Source organism: Triticum aestivum, chromosome 5B (genome assembly GCF_018294505.1).
Source record: "Triticum aestivum cultivar Chinese Spring chromosome 5B, IWGSC CS RefSeq v2.1, whole genome shotgun sequence".
Taxonomy (NCBI): Eukaryota; Viridiplantae; Streptophyta; class Magnoliopsida; order Poales; family Poaceae; genus Triticum; species Triticum aestivum.
In genome coordinates, this window is record NC_057807.1 from 660,939,824 (window position 1) to 660,963,274 (window position 23,451).

The 23,451-nt window shown below is 44.1% G+C and overlaps 1 protein-coding gene and 1 long non-coding RNA gene across 3 annotated transcripts; one reads left to right on the forward strand and one right to left on the reverse strand.

Annotated features, from left to right (window-relative positions):
• Positions 1-1,636: 1,636 nt before the first annotated feature.
• LOC123117502 (uncharacterized) lies at positions 1,637-6,245 on the forward strand. Of its 2 annotated transcripts, none has more exons than XR_006457390.1 (7): positions 1,637-1,964; positions 3,870-4,072; positions 4,146-4,217; positions 4,478-4,555; positions 5,205-5,267; positions 5,740-5,785; positions 5,883-6,245. It is a non-coding gene; the product is annotated as an uncharacterized lncRNA (long non-coding RNA). The 2 variants fall into 2 exon arrangements; XR_006457391.1 differs by having other exon boundaries at positions 1,657-2,689.
• Positions 6,246-8,992: 2,747 nt separating this feature from the next.
• Positions 8,993-15,504, reverse strand: LOC123115205 (uncharacterized). Its single transcript, XM_044536434.1, has 4 exons — positions 15,065-15,504; positions 14,883-14,958; positions 10,335-10,418; positions 8,993-9,510 (listed from the first exon to the last, which is right to left on the reverse strand). The coding sequence occupies exons 1-3, from the start codon at positions 15,502-15,504 to the stop codon at positions 10,353-10,355; spliced, it is 582 nt and encodes a 193-aa protein (XP_044392369.1). The 3' UTR covers positions 8,993-9,510; positions 10,335-10,352.
• Positions 15,505-23,451: the final 7,947 nt, after the last annotated feature.

A 23,451-nucleotide genomic window follows, 5' to 3' on the forward strand; every position in this document is an offset into this window, starting at 1 on the left:
TTATGAATTATTTACACAACGACAACCATATGATTATTACTCTGGGAAATTTTCAATCATTTTGGTTGAATCGAATAAAATTGGAAAACCAATTCACTACCTATTTGGCCAAAAAATTGAACCCAAATAAGTATCCAGACGGATTATGAAATTTTAACACAAGGACAACCATCTGATCACTTCATCGTTTTTTTCAAACGGATTTAAAATTAAGAGGAGGCCGACGAGGCAACAACCTAATTTCGTGCAGACCCCGACCTCGCAGAGGCCTAGTTGAGTGATCGCTCGCTCACCACCACGAAGGAGGAAGCGGAGCGGCTCCTCCGCAAGCGCCAGGTGGCGGCCGAGCAGGGCGGCCATCCTGTCACGCCTTTCCGCTGCTCCGACGACCACCTCGTATGCATGGCCATCCTGTCCTTCTGCATCGCCGTCATCATCCATATTGTCATCGTCGTCGTCCCTCCAGCGGTGGAAGGTCGCCGGAGGACCGCAACAGCCTTGTCCGATGGTTGCCTACCGCTGGCGGAGGAGCTGCTCCACCTCCTGTTGCGCGGTGATGAGGGCCGCCTTGGCCATTATCGGCAGTGCTGACGAAGCCCCGCTGGCGGCCTTGCCCCTGCCGGCATCGGTGGAGCAGTCGCTAGGCGATCACTCCTCGCTGATCTCGCTGAGCCTGCCGTCAAGGATGCGGAACTTGGCGGCTTTCTCAGCGGTGGTAACGAAGCGGTCGAATGCCCACATAGCAGCAAGGTCCGGGTCATTAGGGACACATTCCGGCGGCACGTTGCTCTTAGCGGATGCAGAGCGGGGAGCCGCATTGCCCCGGTCATACCGAGCCTGCTGCCTCGTCGTCTGCCCCTCCTCGGATACGATGGCCCTCGAGCCTGAGGCACCACCATAACCACCTCCTCCTAGGTAGTGGAGGATGCGCCACACGCCTTCATGATCATGGGTGGAAGCTCCTCCTTTATCGTGTGACGATGGCGGCGTGGCGGTGACGATGGTCTGTCAATGCAGGGTCATCCTTCACGTGGCAGAGGCGTGGGGGGATGCTGACGCCCGTTTCATGCGGACGCGCGTCGGGAACGATGGCTCCTCCTTCAGGCGCGCCGCGATGGTGGCGTCGGGCCCATCTGATGGCGCGAATTATTTATCTGTCAGAGTGGCCTCCACGAGAAGATGGGTCCGCTGCTACGGCTACTGGTCCTCCTTGTAGCCGGGGGAACCCGCTGCCGTGGATGCGGATGTTCTAGGAGAGGGAGGCCGGACATATGCGGACGGTTTGAGGGTCGGCATTGAAGATGCCCTTAGACCGAAAAATCCATTATACATTACAATACGATGGATTTCTACTTTTTTAGGATAAAACATTTTACGATGTATATGCTAATAACAATAATAATAGAGGAGGTGACCTGGCCCATTTTTTGGTTGTTTGTGTATAACAAAAATAAATAGGCTTTTTCTAATGATACATACTTAGTTTTCCGCATTTCATTTGGAGGAAATCATTTTTCTCTAATTCTTTTGTTGGAGGAAATTATTTGGGTGTTTGGCACAACTATTTTCCATTTGCCGCTAGGAAATAGCACGCCAGCGCTCTTATTATTGAAAATAAATCCCCGTAAATCACTCCGCCACGCCGCCCTCTTTCCACTTCTCCTCACCCACGCCGCCATCTCTCCACTTCTCCTCTTCTTCCACCTCCTAATCCATCCCAATCCATCTAATGGGATCCCTCCAACCCGCTGGCCGCTGATGTGCATCACCTCAATCAGATGAACAGAGATCCATTGGTTTGGATGGCAGTCTGACGGATACTCGGCGGGCGGGCGGGCGATTGGAGGCCGTGGAGGTTGGGGGACAGAGACTGGCCGGCGTGTGCATTGGGGCCAACGGCGGCGATTGGGCGAGAAGGTCGGAGGAAGTCTTCTGCAACGAGCAATTTCGTCTTCAGCTTACAGGTATATTAAGCAGAGCAAGCACGTTGGTACAGCAGCCATCCTGCCTAGGGTAGTTGCGCCCCAGGTTCGTATTGTTCCTACCATTGTGCTGTACTCTCTCAGGTCTTGGTCCAGAAATTACTGAAATTCTTTGATCCTCAAACTCAAGGCATAATTTGATTTCTTGTGGCTTAATCGGTGTAAAGGTTTGCTCTCTGATTTTTTAGAGTAACATCACTTTATTCAGATAGCAACATCAGTACATAGAGTATTCCTAATAAGTTCAGGGATTACACCACGATAGATCTGACTAGGAGGATGCTCACAGCTACAAGCTAGTTTATCTGCTGGTACATTCGTCAAACGTTTTACAGGAATAAAAGAGCAAGCTTGAAAACTTGCTGCCAACGATTTAATGTCAGCAATCACCATCCCTACTCTAGATCGATCCCAAAAGGCAGCACCAATGCCTCAGCAAGTTCAGGCGTCATGATCACTTCAGACTGCTTGTTACAGGCCAACAAGCATTCTCCGTTGTGGTTCCGTATCGCGACGCTGATCCCCATCCTTCGTGAGCTCGAGAACAGTGCAGCATCCATGTTAATAACAACCGATCCGTCCGACGGTGGAGTTCATAGAGCAACTGATAGAGAAGACTCACACCTAGAGGGCAAACCAGTTTTGGGAAAATGCTGAAATGGAGGTTTGCTGTCCGGTTGTGCAAACTGCAGGAGCTCTGCTCCATGGTAAGAGCAGAGTAACTATTAATCCACATTAAGCCACATCACGCATAGTGACTAGTAGCACAAAATATCCAAAAGCTTTGTTGGCAGAACCATTTGGGAAGAGTCACATCCCAATTGTTTTTTTGTAAACTGTTTGGGTGAGCAGTTGCTTTTGTGTAATCTGTACTAGTGAAATCACTAAACTGGTGACTGTTTCTTTCATATTCTTCCTGTGCTGGTTTGCATTAGCGTAACTTCTAGGCAGAATTAAATCTCATTGCATGCTTGATATTTGATTTGCTGCTTGCATGTTTTTTTGCTAAAATAATTATGTGTCAGCCAGTCTTATCATAGATTTAATCCCAACTGTTATATGCCGGTATAATGAGTGTAGAAGATTATTTAGTCTATGTAGACAAATGTGGGCATCATGTCCAATTCATGCGCATAATCAATTCTTCAAATTTTTGCTCATTAAGATTACTAAACGTATAAAAATTATGACTAATATATAAGAAAATTTTAATCAACCGAACATCATGAATTCCCATGTGTAGTAATGATGAAGTTACATCTAAGCCAAATTATTTCACCTTGCTTTGGCAGTACTTAAGTTGCTCCTCAGATAAGGTAATCCCTGTGTATTTGCAGCCACTTTGCCTGACCACTTGCACTGTTAATCTGCCCCAACCACTACCAACTTCAAGGACATGATGGTGCTGCTCCACTATGGCCTTTAGTTAGTTAGTACATAATGGTCATATCATTTGTGTATGTATGTTATACACGCACACGATGAGTCCATCTTGTTATTTGTGTAGTACTAGTAGTATTATCTTTTTGAATGGGAGTCCAATTTTACACAGCTGGCCCACTTCTAAGCTTTCCTCCATCAGCCAAAATAATGGTGTATGTCAGCCACATCTAATCCATCACAGGTTGCATGCACACTTAGTATTCTATACCACTTCTAATCAATTCTATTAGCAAGACTTGAAAATGGGACATGAGTAAAGTCATCGTTGGATTCATAAGTTGCGAGAAGAAGACAATCAAACATATGAAACTAGTTTCATACTAGCTACTTGATGACGGTCATTTCGATCATGTGAATTGCTATAGAATGAGGCATTTTCTCTCTATACATGCCATGCCGCACTAAACTTTTGGTTGAGATCTATAGTTTCTGTTACTTTGGCAGATTAACAATGGCAAGGATACCAAGACGACTACGGGACTTGGACCTTACAATTCATGATCCAGAACATGTGCAGCTTGGTGAAGAAAATCTGCAAGGTCCTCCAGAGATTGATAATATAGTACCAGGAAGATCTCATGAATCCACTAGCCAAATCAAGATAATTTGCAAGTCTCGATGTGCAGGAGCCACGAACTACTATGCAGGTAATGTAATGGGCTTTTCATGTACTATTTAATGCAGGTCCATTCTAATGTCTTACAACTATTGCTTTAATAGGAGCTGCAGCAAACCAAATCAAAAGAGGGTTGTGGCAGTGCGCCTTTACCACATGAACATGTGATCACTAAGGTGTGCCAACTAACCGGCACTCAGTTATCAATTATTTCCTGCCGGTAATTTTGTTATTGATTGAACCCTTATACTAGTCAAATATTGGAAAGCTATCTTATCATCAAATTAAAACTTTGTGAAATATTAACCTTTAATTAGAAACTATAACCTGATTGGGTTCGTATATACCATCCTAGTAATCTTAACCTATAACCTGCCAGTATTTATCCAGCTTTTTATCAATGATGCCGATGACACCTTCTCCTATTAAATTGCAGAATGCCCATGCTGAAAATAATCTTCTCGTGCAGCAAGGCGGTCCTGAACCAAGTTTACGACTTCAAGTCGCTAACCAGGTAAACATATGCTACATATGTAAATGACAATGATTGTACAAAAGGTTGTCTAATTTTGTATTTAAGTGCAAGGTAAATGACATTATTATGAAATACCAATCCCATTTTGATAAGCTCGTTTCAAATACCATCGTGACACTACTAGCAGATCATAAGTCAGATTTAACCAAGTATTAAAAATTGTATTGCATACAAGAATAACATGATTTGGCCCGATGGAACCAAAAGTTAGTCACACACATATCATTGTTGCTCCAACGGGTCTCCTATTCAAATAAACTAATTAATTACTTCTGAAATAATACATGAGTACTAATAAAATACCAATCTTTCATACATGTTCTTTTTGGTGGAAACCCTGCATAGATGTTGAGGAACACCTGGCGTTGAATATTAGGTGAATTCTGTTTTAAGTGTATAGATTTACATGACGTCAACTTCATTTGTTTGCATACTGAATTCATGCTTAGTTTTCACAATAGATAATTTTGTAATAGGACCTTAATCTAATTTGATAGTGAAATGTGCAGACCAAAAGTACGCGTAGAATAAGGCTCCTCGGCGCATGTATCGGAACTCTTCAAAACTATCATTCTTGATTGTAGTTGATCATGTGTCTCCCTTCATGCGTATTCCTATTTAATTGCAGAATGATCATGCTCAAAATAGCAATGCAACCAAGCCATGTGGTCATCACCAAGTCACTAAGCAGGTACATATAGGCTACATATCCAAATGACAATGATTGTATAATAGATAGTTGGTCTAATTATTTGTGAAATTGTTCTTATTTGTCTAAAATAAAATATTCTCAAGTTCATCAATAACAAATGTTTCATTTCTTAAAAAATTGGATAAAGTTGAAGTTGTGTTGTATTCAATGAACTCGAGAAACAAAGACAAACTCGTGGCCAAAGGAACTTTAGTGAGTAAAGAGAAAACATGAGGTTGGAAGAAACATGCTTGGAGTGCAATACGTTGCAGTTCTTGTTCGCGGCTGTACATATCTAGGAGATGAGAAACTAGTTAGACCATATGAAAAATTCCAAACAGTAAGGGATGCTATGGGTTCTATTATTGCTTGGCCTCGCTCACATGTAAGTATGTTTTCATTCAAGCATTGTGTATGCTCCAATCTGCACATGTGTGATATGTTATTTATCCAGAATCTTTTTGGTGTTTAGGTAAAAATAGTTAAGCCAACTCCTCCAGCACAACCACAAAGCATTGGTATGATACATTTCTTATAATTTCATCAAAGAATCTCTTATCTTGCAGTTCTCTATAAACATATGTTCATGTAAATGGTTTTCATTCTCCTTTTCAGGGCAGTGAGGAGTTGAAAAGTGAGTGCATTAAAGGAGCTAGGAGTGGCTAGTTAGTTGAGGATTTGAAAAGGGGGTGCACTGGACGAGTCAGGAGCAGTTGATGAATCTATCTTTGAATGAACAAATATTCTGGATTATGTATAGATTTTAGCTTCATAGAGAAAAATAGTTCCAGTCTATATGATCTTTTCTTATTTATTTTCAACATTGCATGTTTCATATGAATGTTTGATATTATTCAGCTGTGAACTCCACGTACTTTTAGTGGAGACATTGTTCGTGCTAAATGCATTGGATGTTGTTACCGAGGCTGCCAATGTTTGCAAATGCAATCTATGAAGTGGAATGATGCCTTCATATCACAATATTATTTCACCAATTTGCATGTGCAACCATGACATAAAAATAATTGCATTTGAAACAATGAAACAAAATTGAAATTAATCAAATATTTGAAGTAAAATATTCCATTAGTATAAATATTCTTATGTATATTTAGAGAGGGGTATAAGAGGCGAATGAAATGTGTCTATGAGTAGAGACGTAATATGAGCATGCCTAACCTAACGTCTCTACATGTAGACACGATTTTTGAGCATGCCTAAGACAACGTGTCTATACATGTAGACACGATTTTTGAGCATGCCTAAGACAACGTGTCTACACGTAGACACGATGTTGAACGTCCCAAGAAAGCGTCTCATTCCATGTAAGACACGCTTGGCAAGCGTGTCTATCTGTTTGAGACGGTCCGTGGGGAGACGCTCCAAGCACGCTTTACTAAAACGGCTCTATAGTTGGCTAGAGATGAAATAACGCGTCGCTAGGTATGAAATTGCGCGTGTCTAGTGGTTGTTTTTGTTGTAGTGAGAAGCCAAAGTCAATAATCACAGACGGTGACGCTGCAATGATCCGAAACCTGCGCAAAATCTCATCTGACTCCTACGTCATTTAATAATTAATCATGTAAAAAAAACCTGCGCAAATCTTGGCGTAAAATCAAATGATGTAAAAGTTAGATGGGACTTGGTTAGTTCTCAAAGGGACAGATGAGAGCTAGCCACACCAATCCATATTTTTTTTCATCCGGTGGCAGCGCACTGCCATTTAACTAGAGCATTTACCTCAATTAATTATCATATTCTTAAATGGACGGTGCTGAAACTGAGCTTGGCGGTGACAGAGCAACAAGGTCATGGTCCTTGGTCTAAAAGCTAAAGAAATGCTTAACTTCTCCTGGGTGCATTCCACATCAAACGACTCGGACGGATATTGACTAGCACAGTAGATGAACGTAAGCATATATATAGCTCGCACGGCCGAAGCCGAACGAGTATCACACCGGGCAGCTAAGCGCGTGACCGTCTACGAGCCGTCGTGCGAACGTAAGTATACGTACATACACGCTGACCACGACCACGACCACGACCGAACAGCCCGCCGGTCATCATGGCGATGCCACCTCCTCCTCCGCCTCCTTTTCATCCTGCGACGGCCGGCGGCAAGCCTGAACGGAAGACGGTGGAGCGCAACCGTCGCAACCAGATGAACGCGCTCTACTACCGTCTGGACACGCTCGTCCGCGCCGGCGGCGCCGCCCCTTCTCCCGCAGTTCGTGCACACATTTTATATCGATTGACCTCATATGTATATGTGTTTATATATAAGCGCCACGCGCATGCATGCACTCATAGTGATGATTTTGTATGTACAGCCGGCGGCGGCGACTAGGCCTGACAGGCTCGGGGAGGCGGCGGCATACATAAGCCAGACGGCGGAGCGGGTGGAGAGGCTCAAAGATAGGAAGCGCGAGCTGACCGCGGCCAGGGCGGCATCGACGACCCAGCTGGGCTCCGGCTCTGGTTCCTCGTCGGGGGCGGCGACCATCTCCGTGGAGGTTCAGCATCTTGGCTCGGGTATGCACGGCATCCTCGTCACCGGCGCCCCTCCCAGCGACGGCTCGATGTTCCACCGCGCCGTGCGCGCGGTAGAGGAGGCCGGCGGCGAGGTGCAGAACGCGCACTTCTCCGTGGTCGGCGCCAGGGCCGTGTACACCATTCACACGCTGGTGAGCCAGCTCGCGCGTCGACCATTAGACATTTTGGATTCCAATCTGTCCCTCTCTCCAAATATGATCTAGCGTACGTGATGATATCTTTAACCAGGAGCTATATATCGATCTTGTAGGTTGGAGAGCAGCAGGGCAGCATCGAGAGGGTGGTGCAAAGGCTCAAGGAAACAGTACGTGGACGCTAAGATCCCGTCATGAACGAGGGAAATTCTCCTTAATCCCAGACAAAAACCGAACTATTTCATGTGAGACTGATTCCAGATTTGTGTGCTGTATTGGACAAGACCCTAAAATTAGTACTACTAGACTTACTAGTAGTAACGCTAGTTGTGTTGGTTATCGATCAGTCAACGCGCGCGGCATGCAAGGAGAGCTGCCTACCCATACTGTTCTCTCTGGTTGCTGGTACTAGTAAGATTGCACGTGCAATGCACGTCTTTTGTATTGTTATCATATTGAAATAATAATAATAATCTGTAAACATTCTTGATATGAAAATTGCAACTATAAAACATACAACCATTCAACATGGTACATTTCACAATAGCCACGCCAAATATGCTCCTTTCTAAAATTTGAAGTTAACTCTCCAAACTCCTCCCAACTCTCCAAAAATCCAGCTTCCCAGCGCAGCTTATATCTCCACATAGCGAAGGGATTAAGTTCGGCAACCTCGCTAGCTTCTCCATCGACGCCATGGGCTAGCAGGGCCCCTGGCCTGCCTTAGCGCCATAACGGGACGTATGGAACCAGCCCAGGATGGCCAGCCTGTCTACGAGAGAGGGGGGAGCCGCTTGTTACGATAGGATTTTTCTGTTTCAAGGGGGATGTGAACAAATCCTTGGCGGCGGCAACTCTTTTTAAATATGGCGAACCCTTAGCTTCTCATTTCGGTGCAGCCGGGCTTTCCCCACCTTTCATTTTTGCACTACAAGTTGCCTCAGCATATCAGATTCCGCTTCTTAGTGCTAAGACGTTCAACCCGACTCTAAGTTTGGAGTTTGTGGAGTTTGAAGCTGAACAAACACTAAGTATGTTAAGCACATCAAATATGAACACAATACATTTCTGAACAGTAATTTTTTTGCAGACACATCAAATATGCGCTTTTGGGTGGCATGCATTGAAAAAGTATTCCAATAGCAAGAACTTCTATCCAGTGCTTCAGTGATGAGATAAGTTTGACATATGCCTAAACAACCAACGCATATATGATTATAAAATATCATGGCGTAGTAACTTTAAAAGAATCAGAAATTCTCAGTATGAAATCAATTTGTCATCAACATAACAATGTTTGGAAGAGATTTTTACTTCCATCTTCTTTGCTCTAGCTCAAATATGCTCAGTCAATAAACTTTCTTGAGAAACAATACATCAACATTTTATAGGAACAATACATCGACATTTTATAGGACATGATAAAGGGCAAGCAAAAGAATTAGAACTTTTCGTACCAAGAACCTTTCACCAATAATCCGAAATGTTCCTAACCTAATTGAACTGGAAAAAACCCGTCAAGTATCTACAAGACCCCGCACATCTCCATTGGATATCTGAAACACCGTCAATAAATCCTTGTTAGCTTTGAGAAAAGAGCACAAAATTATAGTAAGATGAGATCATGAGAGCTCCGATAGGTATGGTCCAGCACATACGTACAAAATTAAATCAAGCATGAAAATCATAGAACATTTATAATTACATCAAAATACAATGTAGGTATATGAAAAATTAAATCAAGAAATTCTTGCACAATATAAGGATTGTTCTGTTCCAAAGCATCCCCCCCTGGACGTAAGTAGGTATTATGAAAAAATCCCTTCTCATTACTTACCCATTGGCCATTAGAACCCTTACTATGATTGACTAATAAATTTTTGTTGTATTTGCAACAGTAGCTTTTTACTCCCTCCGTCCGCGAATAAGTGTACATCTAGCTTTTGTCTTAAGTCAAAATTTTAAATTTTTGACCAACTTTATAGAAAAGAGTAGTATCATATATGACATCAAATTGGTACATTATAAAACTACATTTTAAAACGAATCTGGTGATGCTAATTTAGTGCCATAAATATTGCTACTCTTCCTTATAAAGTTGGTCAAAGTTTTAAAACTTTGACTTAGGGAAAAATCTAGATGTACACTTATTCGCGGACGGAGGGAGTATTATCTATGCATATCTCTTACCTATGATAATGTTTATAAAAATCAATCAAATGATATACATAATGTATCACATTTCTGTCAAATTGGGTGCACAAGGTTTTCTCCCATGCAACAACGATACATGGTGAAATATCGAGATCGAAACAGAAGAGAGACACTAAATTGCAAAATGCAAACAGAGCGGTAAGAAGATATGTTTTCAAGAACCCACTCAGCCTCTCACAAGAGATCAAACTATGATGCCTTGGCGCAAACAATAGTCCACTTGTTGAAGGATGGAGCAGAGCATGTAAATCTGACATAGAATGCACATTCCCTGAAAGCATTGGTGCGGTGAACTTTCCACAAGAGTGGCCAGTTGAATATATATGTGTTCATGTTAAAGGCATGAGCAAAGATAAAAAAATGTCCAGAATTTCAGAGCTATTTCATTGGTGATTTAATCATCATAGATGCACACAGATGATTAATCATAGTTCGTACAAGTTTGGTCCATAGAATTTTCAATTAAAAGAGAAATAAGATTACTTAGCAGTGCCAAGAGTATAATGCATAGACTACAAGAAGGCAAAGATCAACAACATAGTTTGCAAATGATGAGGAAACACAGTAGCAGTTTAATCCTTATTTAAGTGAACGATAAATCTAACCACCAGTCGGCTGGTGGTTTGCAACAGATCCGGACGACCGCGACCTCCTGCAATTGCCCCACCACGGTAACCAACTCACATAGGCTTTGTTGTTGTCAAAAGCGCCCAGGCTATGAATATATTGCGTAGTGGCTATTTGTTCAAGATTTAAAATGTGAACGACTCGCTAACTTTGATTGCGAATTTAGTGGGAAGAATCTGAAGACTATGCCGTTGACTGTCGCGATTTTTCTTTGAATTGTATATGTCATTTTTTTTTGGTTGCTAGATCTATTGGAACGCCCTCATTACATTTTTAGTCAAAAAAAATCATGCTGAATATGGGATTTGAACTCACATCTAGCAGCTAATGTGAAACACACACTAACCAGCTCAGCTGGACCATTTGTTGCGAAAAAGAATGCACGCCATACTATTTGAGCATTCCATGTTGCTTTATTTTCTTCTTTTCTGTGAGGAGTTGATCAAATATACCCCGGGTAACTGTTATGTGAATAACATGGTCACTCACACATCGCAAATCCGATAACTTATATATCCCTGTCCTGATAACTTTGGCGACCGAAGGGGGAGGGGGGAGTTGACGAACTTTTGTGTAAATAGCATGGTAACTCATACATCGCAGACCTGATAATTTATGCACCCTACCCTGATAACTTTGGCGGGGGGGGGGGGGGGGGGGGGGGGGGGTTGACGAAATATCCTCTCGATAGTTTTTGTGTCAATAGCATGGTAACTCACACATCGTAGTCCTGATAGTTGATGTACAAATAACGTAGTAGCTTTTTTGACACAAAAAAAAACTAGTGTAAACATACCTTCGATAATTTTTTGTATGAATAGCATGGTAACTCACACATCGCATACCTGATAACTAATGCACCCCATCCTGGTAACTTTGACAATGAGGGGGGGGGGGGGAAGTTAATGAAATATCCCCTCGGTCGCTTTTGTATGAATAGCATGGTAACTCACACATCGTAGACCTGATAACTTATGTACCCAGGTCCTGATAACTTTGGCGACGAGGGTGGGGGGAGTTGATGAAATATCCCCTCGGTAGCTTTTGTGTGAATAGCATGGTAACACACACATCATAGACATGATAACTTATGTACCCAGGTCCTGATAACTTTGGCGATGGGGGTGGTGGGGGGGAGTTGATAAAACATCCCCTCGATAACTTTTTGTGTGAATAGCATGGTAACTCATACATCGCAGACCTGATAACTTATGTACCTGACCCTCCTGATAAAAAAGTCATAGAGGAGTCCCTCTACACATTCACAGGTATAGTACATCATCATTTATGCAGTGATTTGTTTTCAAGAAAATACCTTTCTTTTTGTCATCTGACAATGGTGAAAAAGAGTTTTAAAAGACTTTTGTTTTCAAGTATTGAACAACAGCTTGGGTTGGTGTAATGGTTGTTGCTCATGGTATTAGGCGTGCCCTATCTACCTGATGCAGGTTCGAATCCCATGTAGCGCACTTTTTTCTTAATTCACCTTTTTTTATTAGTGTCAATCGGGGGAGAACGGGAGAAGCGGGAGCCATCGAGGATAGCAAAGGCAGTGGTGTATAAATTTCAGGTTAGGAAGTTTTTTTCTTAATTCACCTTTTTTTATTAGTGTCAATCGGGGGAGAACGGGAGAAGCGGGAGCCATCGAGGATAGCAAAGGCAGTGGTGTATAAATTTCAGGTTAGGAAGTGAACAACACAAAATTCATCTACACCTAACGAACAATTAAGACTTAACAACGGTGAACAACGAAAGCGAACAAAATTCTACATCAGCCATGTTACAGAAAATTCACATATGCTCTTCTAGAGGAACCTATATTGATTGCCAAATATTAAAGTAGGATATGGAAAATAATAGTACTGCTGACCCATGATGAACTGATGTTGTTACTTAACATGTTATAACTGCTTATTAAGTGATATACTTTAGGCTTTTGTCTTCTTTCGTCAGAAATGTGATATCTCAGAGTTAACTAAATTGATTCTGAAGCGACGGTGACCCATCGGTCTCAGCTCTGCTAGCCCTTTGAAGCTTCGATTTTGAAGCGAAATGACTTGTACTGAATGAGTGTGGAAAAAACTGAATGATGAGCATAGCCCCTAAATCCTCATCCTATTCTTTTTCTACTGAATGTACTGCTTCCCTGTATTCAGCATGACTTGAGCATGCACTGATAATAATAGAAGCTCTGGTTTCTCAAAACAAAAGCATAATCGCATATGATTATGCCTCTATACACTGACATGATACAAATCTATGAGTAAGTTGAGCTTATTTTTACACTTATCTGCATACCTACCTATCCAATGGAGAAAAAAAATTGAGTTGATTCAACAAAAGAAGAAAAAAATGAGAAGATGCATTACACTAAAAACAAAATAAGAAAAAAGGAGAAGATGCACTCTCGTATTCAGGGGCGGAGCTGGAGCAAATGTTACCCGATGCACCGCTTTAATAAGGCGTAAAATTTTCAAACAACTTTCTATTGAATAAAGGTTTGTTTAACAACTTCTAGCACATATTATAGGACATAATAGAAGGTGATGTGTAAAAAAATATGTAGCAATCAAAATGCTCACAATAATGATAAAATGAGAGACAAAATTACCTGAAAATGGATGTCTTGCATTTCCAAATTCCAGAATACATCATTGGACAACAAGGTTCAGTAACCTACAAGATAAAAATAGAATTGAACTTTCTAGTCGAACATAATAAAATGCTAGGATGAAAGTACTTAAATGACTAAAAACCTGTAAATTACCTTTAGTACATCCTACACCTCCGAGCGACGAAATATTCAACAACTTGAGCATTGCTGGCCTTTTTCATTCATTCTTTCAATTTTCTCTTGCCCGGATCATATTGAATCCTCTCTCCCCAAATTATGTTTTCCAAAACATCTTGTGATGGCGCTTTTCTTTTGAGAAGAAACTTCTCAATATTATCTGCATATAACAAATACAAATTACATATGAGAGATAAAAAATGAGAGTGGATTTAATCTATCAGCCGCAAGTTTATAACCCTAAAAAATGCTCCAAGTTTTGCCAATACATAGGGATTTAATCTATCAGCTGCAAGTTTATACACGTAACTTTTGCAACTTGCAATTCGTAGAAAGATTTAGAAAAGGTAGGGCAAGGACACTACCAGAATTGGGGTTCCTTCCTATCCAATCTATAGACAGAACGGAAGATCTCTCGGACAGGTCGCCGAATTGCAGAGAGCAGGAGGGCCAGCCGAAGACGAAATTGCGACGTGCGGTAGGTGTCGCGCGGAACTCAAGTGTGGCTGTGGTGCTGCGGCCTGCGGCGTCCGACGTCGCCGGTTCGCTGCCGCCTGTGTACGCGAGGCGTATATAGGTCGTATGGATCGATTGATTTCACGGCCGCTTGGTACGCGCACGTACGTCTACACGGGAAACTGATCGATCGATTGATTACAGCGTGCGTACGTGACTTGGGCTGGGGAACAAACAGCAGGTGCGTGTGTGCGTGGCCTGTATTGGCCCATTGCGGAGGCGTGCGTGCGTGAAGTCTGGACACCCTGATGCACTGATGTTGGGCCAACCTGATGCACAGGGCCTTTTTAGGTGGTAGGTAGCACTAAAAAATTAGATGGGCCCGTATTCCTGTGCATCAGGGTCAGCCCAATGGGCTCCGCCCCTGCTCGTATTCAGTCATCTGGTCGCTATTTCTTTGCTTCAGTCTTATGGAGGTTCAGAGGGAGGTTTAGAGGAACCTTCTTTTTTCCATGGAGTGTTGGACTAGTATGTAGGAGTAGAATCTGATAAAGAATGTCATTCACCTCCTACCCGCAGGAATATATCTGGTAGCAAATATTGTCATTGAGGCCTTGCCAGTAATGACTATGCAGCACTGCAGATCTCTACTTTCATTCCAAAAAAAAGCAGTGCATTCCTACTGCATTTGAATTTGGTTGCATCCTAATCCAATTCACATAGTTACAGTTTTATACCCAGACAAAATAATTGATTGACCAGGCACGCCATCATCATACTATACAGGAAATAGGCAACAGACAGTACGGCAAAAAACAGGAGATGCAGAGCTAGGCTCACCGTGGGTGGAGTAGTCGGGCGCCGCAGCGGGTAAATGGAATCGAGGAGGGCGGCCGAATTTGACCACGGCGATATGCTGACCAAGCCAATTCACAAAACTTTTAGCCACACAAACCACGAAATCTCTGAATGGCAACAAACTTAGCAAGGCGCGTGCTAGATAAATCGTTAAGGATGTGTACCTTTCAATGGAGGATTCAAGGAGGGAAGTCCAGAAGCAGGTCGACCCTGACTCAGACTCCTCTTTGGAGAGCTGACGTACTCCTCTTGGCTCTAGATAAGGGAGCACATCGGCGCGTGGATGACGACGGTTGGGATGGCCAGGGCAGTATGGGGAGGGGGAGTAGTTGGCGGCGGGCGGCGGACGGCCGCGGATGCTGAGAATGGGCGGGCGGCGGCGGCGGCGGAGGCGGAGGAGGAGGAGGATGGGCTGGCGGCGGAGGCGGAGGATGGGCGAGCAGCGGACGGCAGCGGAGGCCTGGCCGTGCTCTGGTCGTTGGGGGGAGGAGGTGCGGGGCGTGGGAAAGATCGTGGTGCAGGGGCGTGCGTGCGTGAGCAAAGCGTGGTTTTTTTCGAACGGGATGTGCGGGGGCTTAATTGCGTGGCTTGTTGTGCTAACCATGAAGGATTAGGGACCATCAAATTTTATAGATGAACGGATAGAATTGTTTGGATCTGCCCCTAGATTAACTAAAGCAATGGCATGGTGGGTAATTAAAACGTAAAACACGTTTAGTATGCTGGAGGGATGTAGACCACCAGATTGCAGGTTTCGATGGATAGGATGATCTGGTTCTCCGCTCTCTCTTTCTTTTATAGTGGTAGTAGATGATGGCTCAAAATACCAGTCCTCGCGGCGTGGGGACGCAGGACAGATTATTCAGTTGATAATTTAGGACATGTACAATGGTCGATGAGGTAGTCTTATTTTAAATCTTGCATGTAATTTAGAGATGATAAAAAAATATGTCTACAATGGGTCATCTCTTAGTGTTATCTTCAATAACTAGTTATTCCTAAAAATATGGTGAGACATATTGTGCTAAGAGATCATCTCTTGCCTTCTCTTAATTAAGAGAAGCCAAGCCTTTTCTTATAATTTTTTTCTCCTCCATCTCATCATTTAACCTACGTAGCATTGCTAAGATAGAACCATTGTACATGCCTTATCTAGCGGTCTAGCCCTATGTATGCAGATTGCAGATGATCTATGAATACGGTGTACTACGTGGTTTCTTTTTCTTGAAAGATGCGTCCAACATTCTTGGCGCATCTCTAGCGGATCCTAAAAATGGTAAAGTAAACCGCCGAGTAAAGCTTGACTATGGTTGGTCATTCCCGGTACCAGCCGAGCAGTGTAGTAACCCTCGGAAATCGTTGCACCCAGCAGCGCGTACGTGGTAAATGGATGTTTCTGCAAGGAGATTCGTGACACGTACCCAGGTGTCTGAAACGGAGAGATTAGTAAATGCACTGCCGGCCCAAACGCATGTAACCGGAGGTGCGTTTTGCAAACTACTATCCTCCATGCATGCATGCACGTTTCCTAGTCTGTAAAATTGAACCTGAGAACGCACGACACGACCAATAAATAGAGAGATCGATCAATGTGCGTTGCATTGCATTCCCGGCCAAACGCCACACAAAAAAAACAAATAACCACGGCATGGAGAAAGCCTCGGATCACCGTCGGCTGGCGCCCGCCATAGTCGTCGCCCTGGTCGCCACCGCCGTCGTCCTGGCCCCTCTCCCAGCCGCCGCACAACGACGCCCAGCGGCGCCGCCACCACCACACACGCAGACCGAACCAAGCCCAAAGCCGGAAGCAGCAGCGGCGACAATCGCCGGTGACTCAGCGGAGACACTGTACGCGTGCGACATTGAGAACCGCATGGGCAACGACGAGGAGGTCATGTTCTTGGACTGCGACGGGAGCGACGACATCCGGCCGTTGAGTATCGACAACGGCAACACCTTGACGTACCGGGCATACTGGGAGTGGGAGCCCAAGGTGACGTGCAAGTGGAAGTACGTCAGGAACATCATGAGCGGGGTGGTGGTGTGGGACCTCTAGTGGCCGGGGGCGAGGTCGTTCAGGGTGGCAATGCAGGGAGGGGACGCGCCGTGCAAGGTCGTGTTCGAGAACAGGGCGGTGACCTTCGTGACGCCAGCGGGGAGGAGGGTGCTGGGCGACGTCGCCATCAAGGAGCGCAGCTGGGGCGGGTTCGGCAGTTTGGTGCCTTTCGGGCTCGGCTGCACCTACCCCAAGCACGAACACCCCTACGTCGGCACCATCGAGGAGTAATTACTAAGGACCCAACAAGTAGCATATATTGATCCATGTACCAATCCCTGCTATTGGGAAGGTGAATCTATGAGCTTCATGAGTTTTATCAGCATATAAATATATTCATCGATGAAAAACAGTATATCTGGTGCATCTGGTCGAGGGGCGTTGGTCGGCGTGAGCCCGACACGGCGTGGTGGTCGGCGTGGTTCGCCGCCGATGTGAAATCGGTGACGACCCCCAAGTTCACCGGGGCACGGTGGTGCTTCGCCCGCACACCACGATGGTACACCTCATCGACGAGCGCGGATGCACGATTGATAGGCGTTCGGGGGGCGGGTTCGTGTTGGCCTCTGGGGCTACGGTCGCGCTCCCCTGTCACGTCGCGCATATCGAGGAGGAAATCACCGGCGGGGATGGCGCTCGGGAGACGGCGGCGGAGGTAATGTGGCCGGTGGGAGGGCAATTAAGGCGGAGGGGGGATTAAGATCGAAGGAATTCGCGCATGTTATTCCCCACCCCACTCTTCCTCTCCCGCACGCCTCATCCACTGCTCTGTCTGCTCGAGTTCGCGGCCGAGATGGAGGAGATCAACAAAGAGAAGATGCAGAGGTTCGCGGGCAGGGATGCGCGCCTGCAGATCCGCCTGAGAGAGATCGGGGCCTGGTATTTGAGCAAGCGCGAGATGTATGCGGAGGCGGAGGTGATTGTGGAGAATCTGATGGGGGAGGAGGAGAGGTCACTGTTCGGGCGCGGAGGGCGCAAGCACCCACTGCAGGTGCTTCTGTGGGCGGCGGATCAGGCAGACTCGCCGGTGAGGGCGGTGGCGAGGAAGTGGGTGGCCTTCACCATCTTCGCGACCGCGAATCTCGCCCCTGCCATGAGGGAATCGGTGCTCCGCCCTCGAGAGGGGGTCCTGGCCCTCCCCGCTCCAGGGTCGGCCATGGCCCCGGTCGAGATTCGCGAGGATTCGGTGGATCAGGCGCCGCAGGAGGCGGCGGGGGCACCGCGCCGCTCTGCCCATCTCACCGTAAGACCATCAACCTCGGAGACTCCAGAGCCTCGCCGTTCAGCATGCCTCGCCGGAAACAGAGTTGGAATCCTTTGCTGGGTGGCAACCGCTTTTGGGTGCTAGCTAGTGAAGATTTAGATGATGTTTCTGACGAGGATCTCATCGTTTCAGGGATGATTTACCCTTCTATTCTTAAATACCAGACACATACTCGCGATTATGAGAGTAGTCAGGGCAAAATTGATACTCAGCGTCGAATTAGGCGAGTTAACCGTAGGTTGGCAAAGAGGATGAACAGTTATGTTCAAAGCCTTTTGCTTAAAAATGAAGAAGTTAGTGATGGAAAACAGAGAGATGTAAATCAAAATGATTTCATTCACATTGATTCACCCAACTTGGGGAAGTTTCATAACCAAAAAATTGATATGGCGTTGATAAGGATTAGGGATAAGATACCCAAGATATGGGATCTACCCAGATTCCCTGAGTATTTATCAGATATTGACACTGATTATGGGGGTTTTGAGGTTGAGGATAGTAAAATTGATAAAAGAGACATGATTCTCTGTGAAGAAACACTGGTTGGCATAAAATTTAGGGTGAACAATATTCCAGGAAATTTTATGTTAGAAGAAACAATGGAAGAAAGTCAGGACAATAAAAATGGATATGAGTCAGGAGCAGAAGAGATGCAGGTGGAGTGGGTGGACAGTGAGGGAAAAAAGAAGGACGACCAGGTGGGCTCCGGAGGAAAATGGCCCAGTAGTGGGGTGAGCAAAAAAAGCCCAGCTACATATAGTGGGGGAGTGGGCCTATATATAGGGGGGATCCCATCCTTCATCCCTGATCCCGATTTCCTCCACCTACCAAACCCTAGCGAAACCTTGACGGCGACAAGTGAAGAAGAGGATGCGGAGAAGAGGGATCTACCTTGGGAAGAAGAAGAAGCTATGACTGGCAGACAAGAGAGTTGGAGGCCAAGGCCTGGAAGAGGAACCAATCCAGGAGGGAGAGGTAATTTCTATGGCAGATCTGAGAGTTTTGGGAGAGGTTTTAATAGGCAAGAAGAGAGAGAGTTGGATGGATACGGCTGGAGAAACAAAGAGGGGAGCTTCAGAGGAGGATCAGGGACCAACAGCAGTGGTTCTGGTGGGGATGGAAATTCCACAGGAAGCGGTAGAGATGGAGACAATAAGTTTGGCAGATTTGCATCGGACAGGGGTGGAAATCAACAGGAGAGGTACCAGGCTGGGATGGGTGAGAACAGGCAGGAAAGTGGGTCTGTGGCTAACAATACAAACATTACACAGATGGAGACACAGGGAGGACCAGTTCAGTTGGCAGGGGGGTTCCCTATGATGAGCAACAGTGGTTTCCCTCAGCTTGTGCCAATGGGGATGGGGCTTGGGCAGTTTGGTTTCATGCCACAAGAACAAATGGCCTAGCAGTATCAGTTTCTCTTGTCCAATATGCCAAAACAAGAAACTCTGCAGTCACAAGTAGGTGTTAGGGTGGAAGGAGCTAAAGAGACAGCCAAAAAGAAAGAAATAGGAAATCCCAAAGAACTTTTCTGTGTAAAATGCAAAGAACAGGGGCATGTAAAAAGCGACTGCAAAAATAAGGTCTTATGTGTGGTGTCTCAGAGGCCATCTCACAATACTGAAGAATGCACTATTCTGAAACAGCCCAAACCAGTTGCCAACTATGTTGGATATGGGGGCCAGGGGATTGGGATGCCTTCTGGTGCGGAACACCAAAGAGATTGTAGCTACTGAGCACATTAATCCCATGGCCTTGGTTACTGTGCAAGAGGGACAGCTGAATGACACCACTGTGGCCTATGGATTTAGCAAAATGTTTGATTGGGGGTGGACATGGAGAGCCAAGTTTCAGAGCCCAAAAACTTTCCTTATGAGATTTCCTAGCAAGGCCAAATTGGTGGAGTTGAAAACCTTTGGCAAATTCACCTTGCTTGGCACAGGGGCTATGGTGGAGGTAGACTTCTGGAGTCCAGATGATAAAGCAAAAGGAAAACTTTATTCAGTTTGGATCAAGATGTGTGGGGTCCCTGACACTCTGAGGCATTACATGGGTGCATGTGAAATTGGTTCAGCTCTGGGGCCAGTGGTTGAAGTAGATGTGGAACACATTTATTCTAAGGAAGAAATTAGGGTGAAAGTGGGAGTGAGAGACTTACACAAAATACCTGCTGGCACTGAGATAACTACTAAAGACTTGCTGATTTATGATATTGGTTTTGAGTTTGATTCCATTGCAGAACAGGGGTGGTACAAGTTTGAAGAGGGGAATAAAAGGAAAATCTTTGACTACCTTGACTTGGAGAGCTCTGAAACACAGAGGGAGAATGAGATGTAGAAAAAGAGCAAACAATCTGAGTTTGGGAAGTCCATTGTTAGCTTGGGGAGCCTGGGGTTGAAACAATATGAACAAGTGGTGCTTAAAGCAGGAGACATGGGTCAAAAAAATGAGATACCCAAGAAAAAGGCAGGTGCAGGGTTTGCTGGAGAGGTCCAGGGTGAAGAAGAAAGTTTGAGGGCTAGGTTACAGAAAGTAGAGGAACTTGCAGCTAGAAAGACTGCTCAACTTATGCTGGAGGAAAAAAGAGGAAAGAAATGGACATCATAAGGAAAATCCTAGAAAAGGAGGTCAAGAGACAACATGAACTGCTGCAAATCATTATGAAGGCAAGTGAAGAGCTGAGAGGGTCACAGTCAGGGAAGAAAATCATTGGGACTGAAGATGAAAAAGAGGACACTGAGGGGGGAGCAGTAGCAGAAGACAAGCAGGAAGAGGGAGAGGGAATGACAGACTTGGAACTAATGGAACAGGCTGTGGGGCTAGGATATATGGAACCTGTGGGTTACACTGCTAGTCAGGAGACTGAATCTTTTGAAACAAAAGTCAAGAAGGCTGGAATAAGAGAACTAGAATCCCAAGAAGAAGAAGAACTGAGAAGATGCACTAGACTGAAAGGCAAAGAAGACAAAAAATCACTGATTTAGGTAAAGAGAGAGTAGCACAGAAAAACAACTATGGTGAGTACACTCCTTCTGGTATTGTTTCTAGACCCAATAATGTTCTGCAGCAGATTGCTGAGGGGTTGGGGTTAATTTGGGAAATAAGCCTGATATTGTTAATCATAATTTGGAGTTGATAAAAATGTCTGAACATGCAAGGATTGATATGTTGTTAGTAGATTATAGTAACAATCAGAAACAAACCTCTCTGCCTAAGGAGCATAATATCATTGATACTGGAGAACATTCTCTGGCAGATTTGTTAGATAGTGGGGAAAATGAGAGAGAAGAGGAAGAGAATGAAGAATGGGAAATAATTAAAGAGCTTTTCTCATAAAAAAGAGAAAAAAAAGAGGTAAAACTATTATAGGTTCTGGAGTTAAAATTGCCTCTGCTATCAAAACCCTAGAATCTTCTGATAGGAAAAATAAGAAAAAAAGATGAGGGGGATCTTTTGGAATATGAGAGGATTTGGGGGAGACATCAAAAAAATATTTCTGAGGGAAATGATCATGGATATGAGAGTAGATTTCTTGGGCCTGCAAGAGACCATGAGACAACAATTTTCTAGAAATGATCTGCAACAAATTTGTGCAGGAAGGGATTTCCACTGGCATTTTACTCCAGCTAGGGGGAAATCTGGTGGCCTTCTGTTGGGAGTTAATTATACCACATTAGATGTGATCTCTCAGGATGAAGGAGACTATCACGCAAAAATGACAGTCCAGGATGTTAGAAATAGGTTTATTTGGGATTTAGTGGTGATTTATGGAGATGCACAACCAGAAAGGAAAGCTCTGTTTCTGGCTGAGTTGTCCAGAGTCTTTCAAAATTGTGTTAATCCAATTTTGATTGGAGGTGACTTCAATATTATTAGAAAGGCTAGTGAGAAAAATAAACCAGGGTCTCCTGGGCATTGGAGTTTTCTTTTTAATGCCATTCTGGAACAAACTGGGGTGAGAGAGCTTGATATGAATGGGAGACAATTCACTTGGGGGAATAATATGCACAACCCTACTTTTGAAAAGCTGGATAGGATCCTCCGTAACACAGAGTGGGAAGAGACATACCCCTTAACCCAAGTAACAACTTTGACTAGAGAGAAGTCTGATCACACTCCTCTTTACTTGGGTTCTGGAGATTTCCAAAAAACTGAGCCAATTTTCAGATTTGAAAATGCCTGGTTTTTGAGAGAGGGAATTGATGAAATTGTACAGAAAGTCTGAAATGATCCTAACATTAAAGGGGACAGCATAGATAGATTGTTGGGAAAAGTTTAGAAATCTAAGACCTAAACTTAAAGGGTGGAACAGAAATATGAATGCATGGTATTTTGAACTAAAGAAAGATATCCTGCTTAAATTGGATATTATTGATAAAAATTGTGAGGTTAATGGCCTTCCATCTGCTGATAGAAAAGAGCAGATAGAATTGAGAGCTCAGCTTGATAGACTCCTTAAGCAGGAAGAGGCTAAATGGAGACAGAGAGCCAAAATTGATGAGATACTAGAAGGGGATAGTAATACTAAATTCTTCCATGCCAAGGCAAATGGGAGACTTAGAAGAAACAAAATCAACAGTTTAGAGCAACCTGAGGGGATAATAGAAGGGGATAAAAACTTGATAGATTATATTACCACTTTTTACAAAAACCTATTTGGTCCAGCAGATAATTCTTCTGTCTCACTTAATATTGATAATCCCACTAGGATTCAAGACGGATATGAAAAATTTCTAATTGAAGAATTTTCTTTGGAGGAAATCAAGAAGGTTGTCTTTAAAATGACACACAATAAATCCCCTGGACCAGATAGCTTCACTGCTGAATTTTATCAGCATTATTGGGATCTGGTGAAACATGATTTAAAAGCTATGTTGGATGACTTTGCTAGTAGGAAAATTGATATTAGCAGACTGAACTATGGGATTATAACCCTAGTCCCAAAAGGGATAGATGTTAATCAAATACAAAAATTCAGGCCAATTTGCTTACTAAATGTCTGCTTCAAAATCATCACAAAGGTGTTAATGAACAGGTTGAACTTGGTAGCTGCTGATGTTATTTCTCCTGTTCAGACTGCTTTTGTTAAGGGAAGGTATACTATGGAGGCTTTGAATAGTATAAAAAAGAAAAAAAGTGCTCTGCTTTTGAAAATTGATTTTGAAAAGGCCTATGACAAAATCAAATGGTCCTTCCTCTTTTAAATGTTGAAAATGAAGGGGTTCCCAGAT

What these genes read in the sequence shown, in the direction of transcription:
- LOC123115205 (XM_044536434.1), bottom strand. Translation starts at nt 15,504, where the DNA reads ATGGTTAGCACAACAAGCCACGCAATTAAGCCCCCGCACATCCCGTTC. An exon ending in CTTGAATCCTCCATTGAAAG is followed by an intron (nt 14,959 to 15,064) that starts GTACACATCCTT and finishes TGGCTTGGTCAG; the next exon opens with CATATCGCCGTGGTCAAATT. An exon ending in GCCCGACTACTCCACCCACG is followed by an intron (nt 10,419 to 14,882) that starts GTGAGCCTAGCT and finishes ATTCTATGTCAG; the next exon opens with ATTTACATGCTCTGCTCCAT.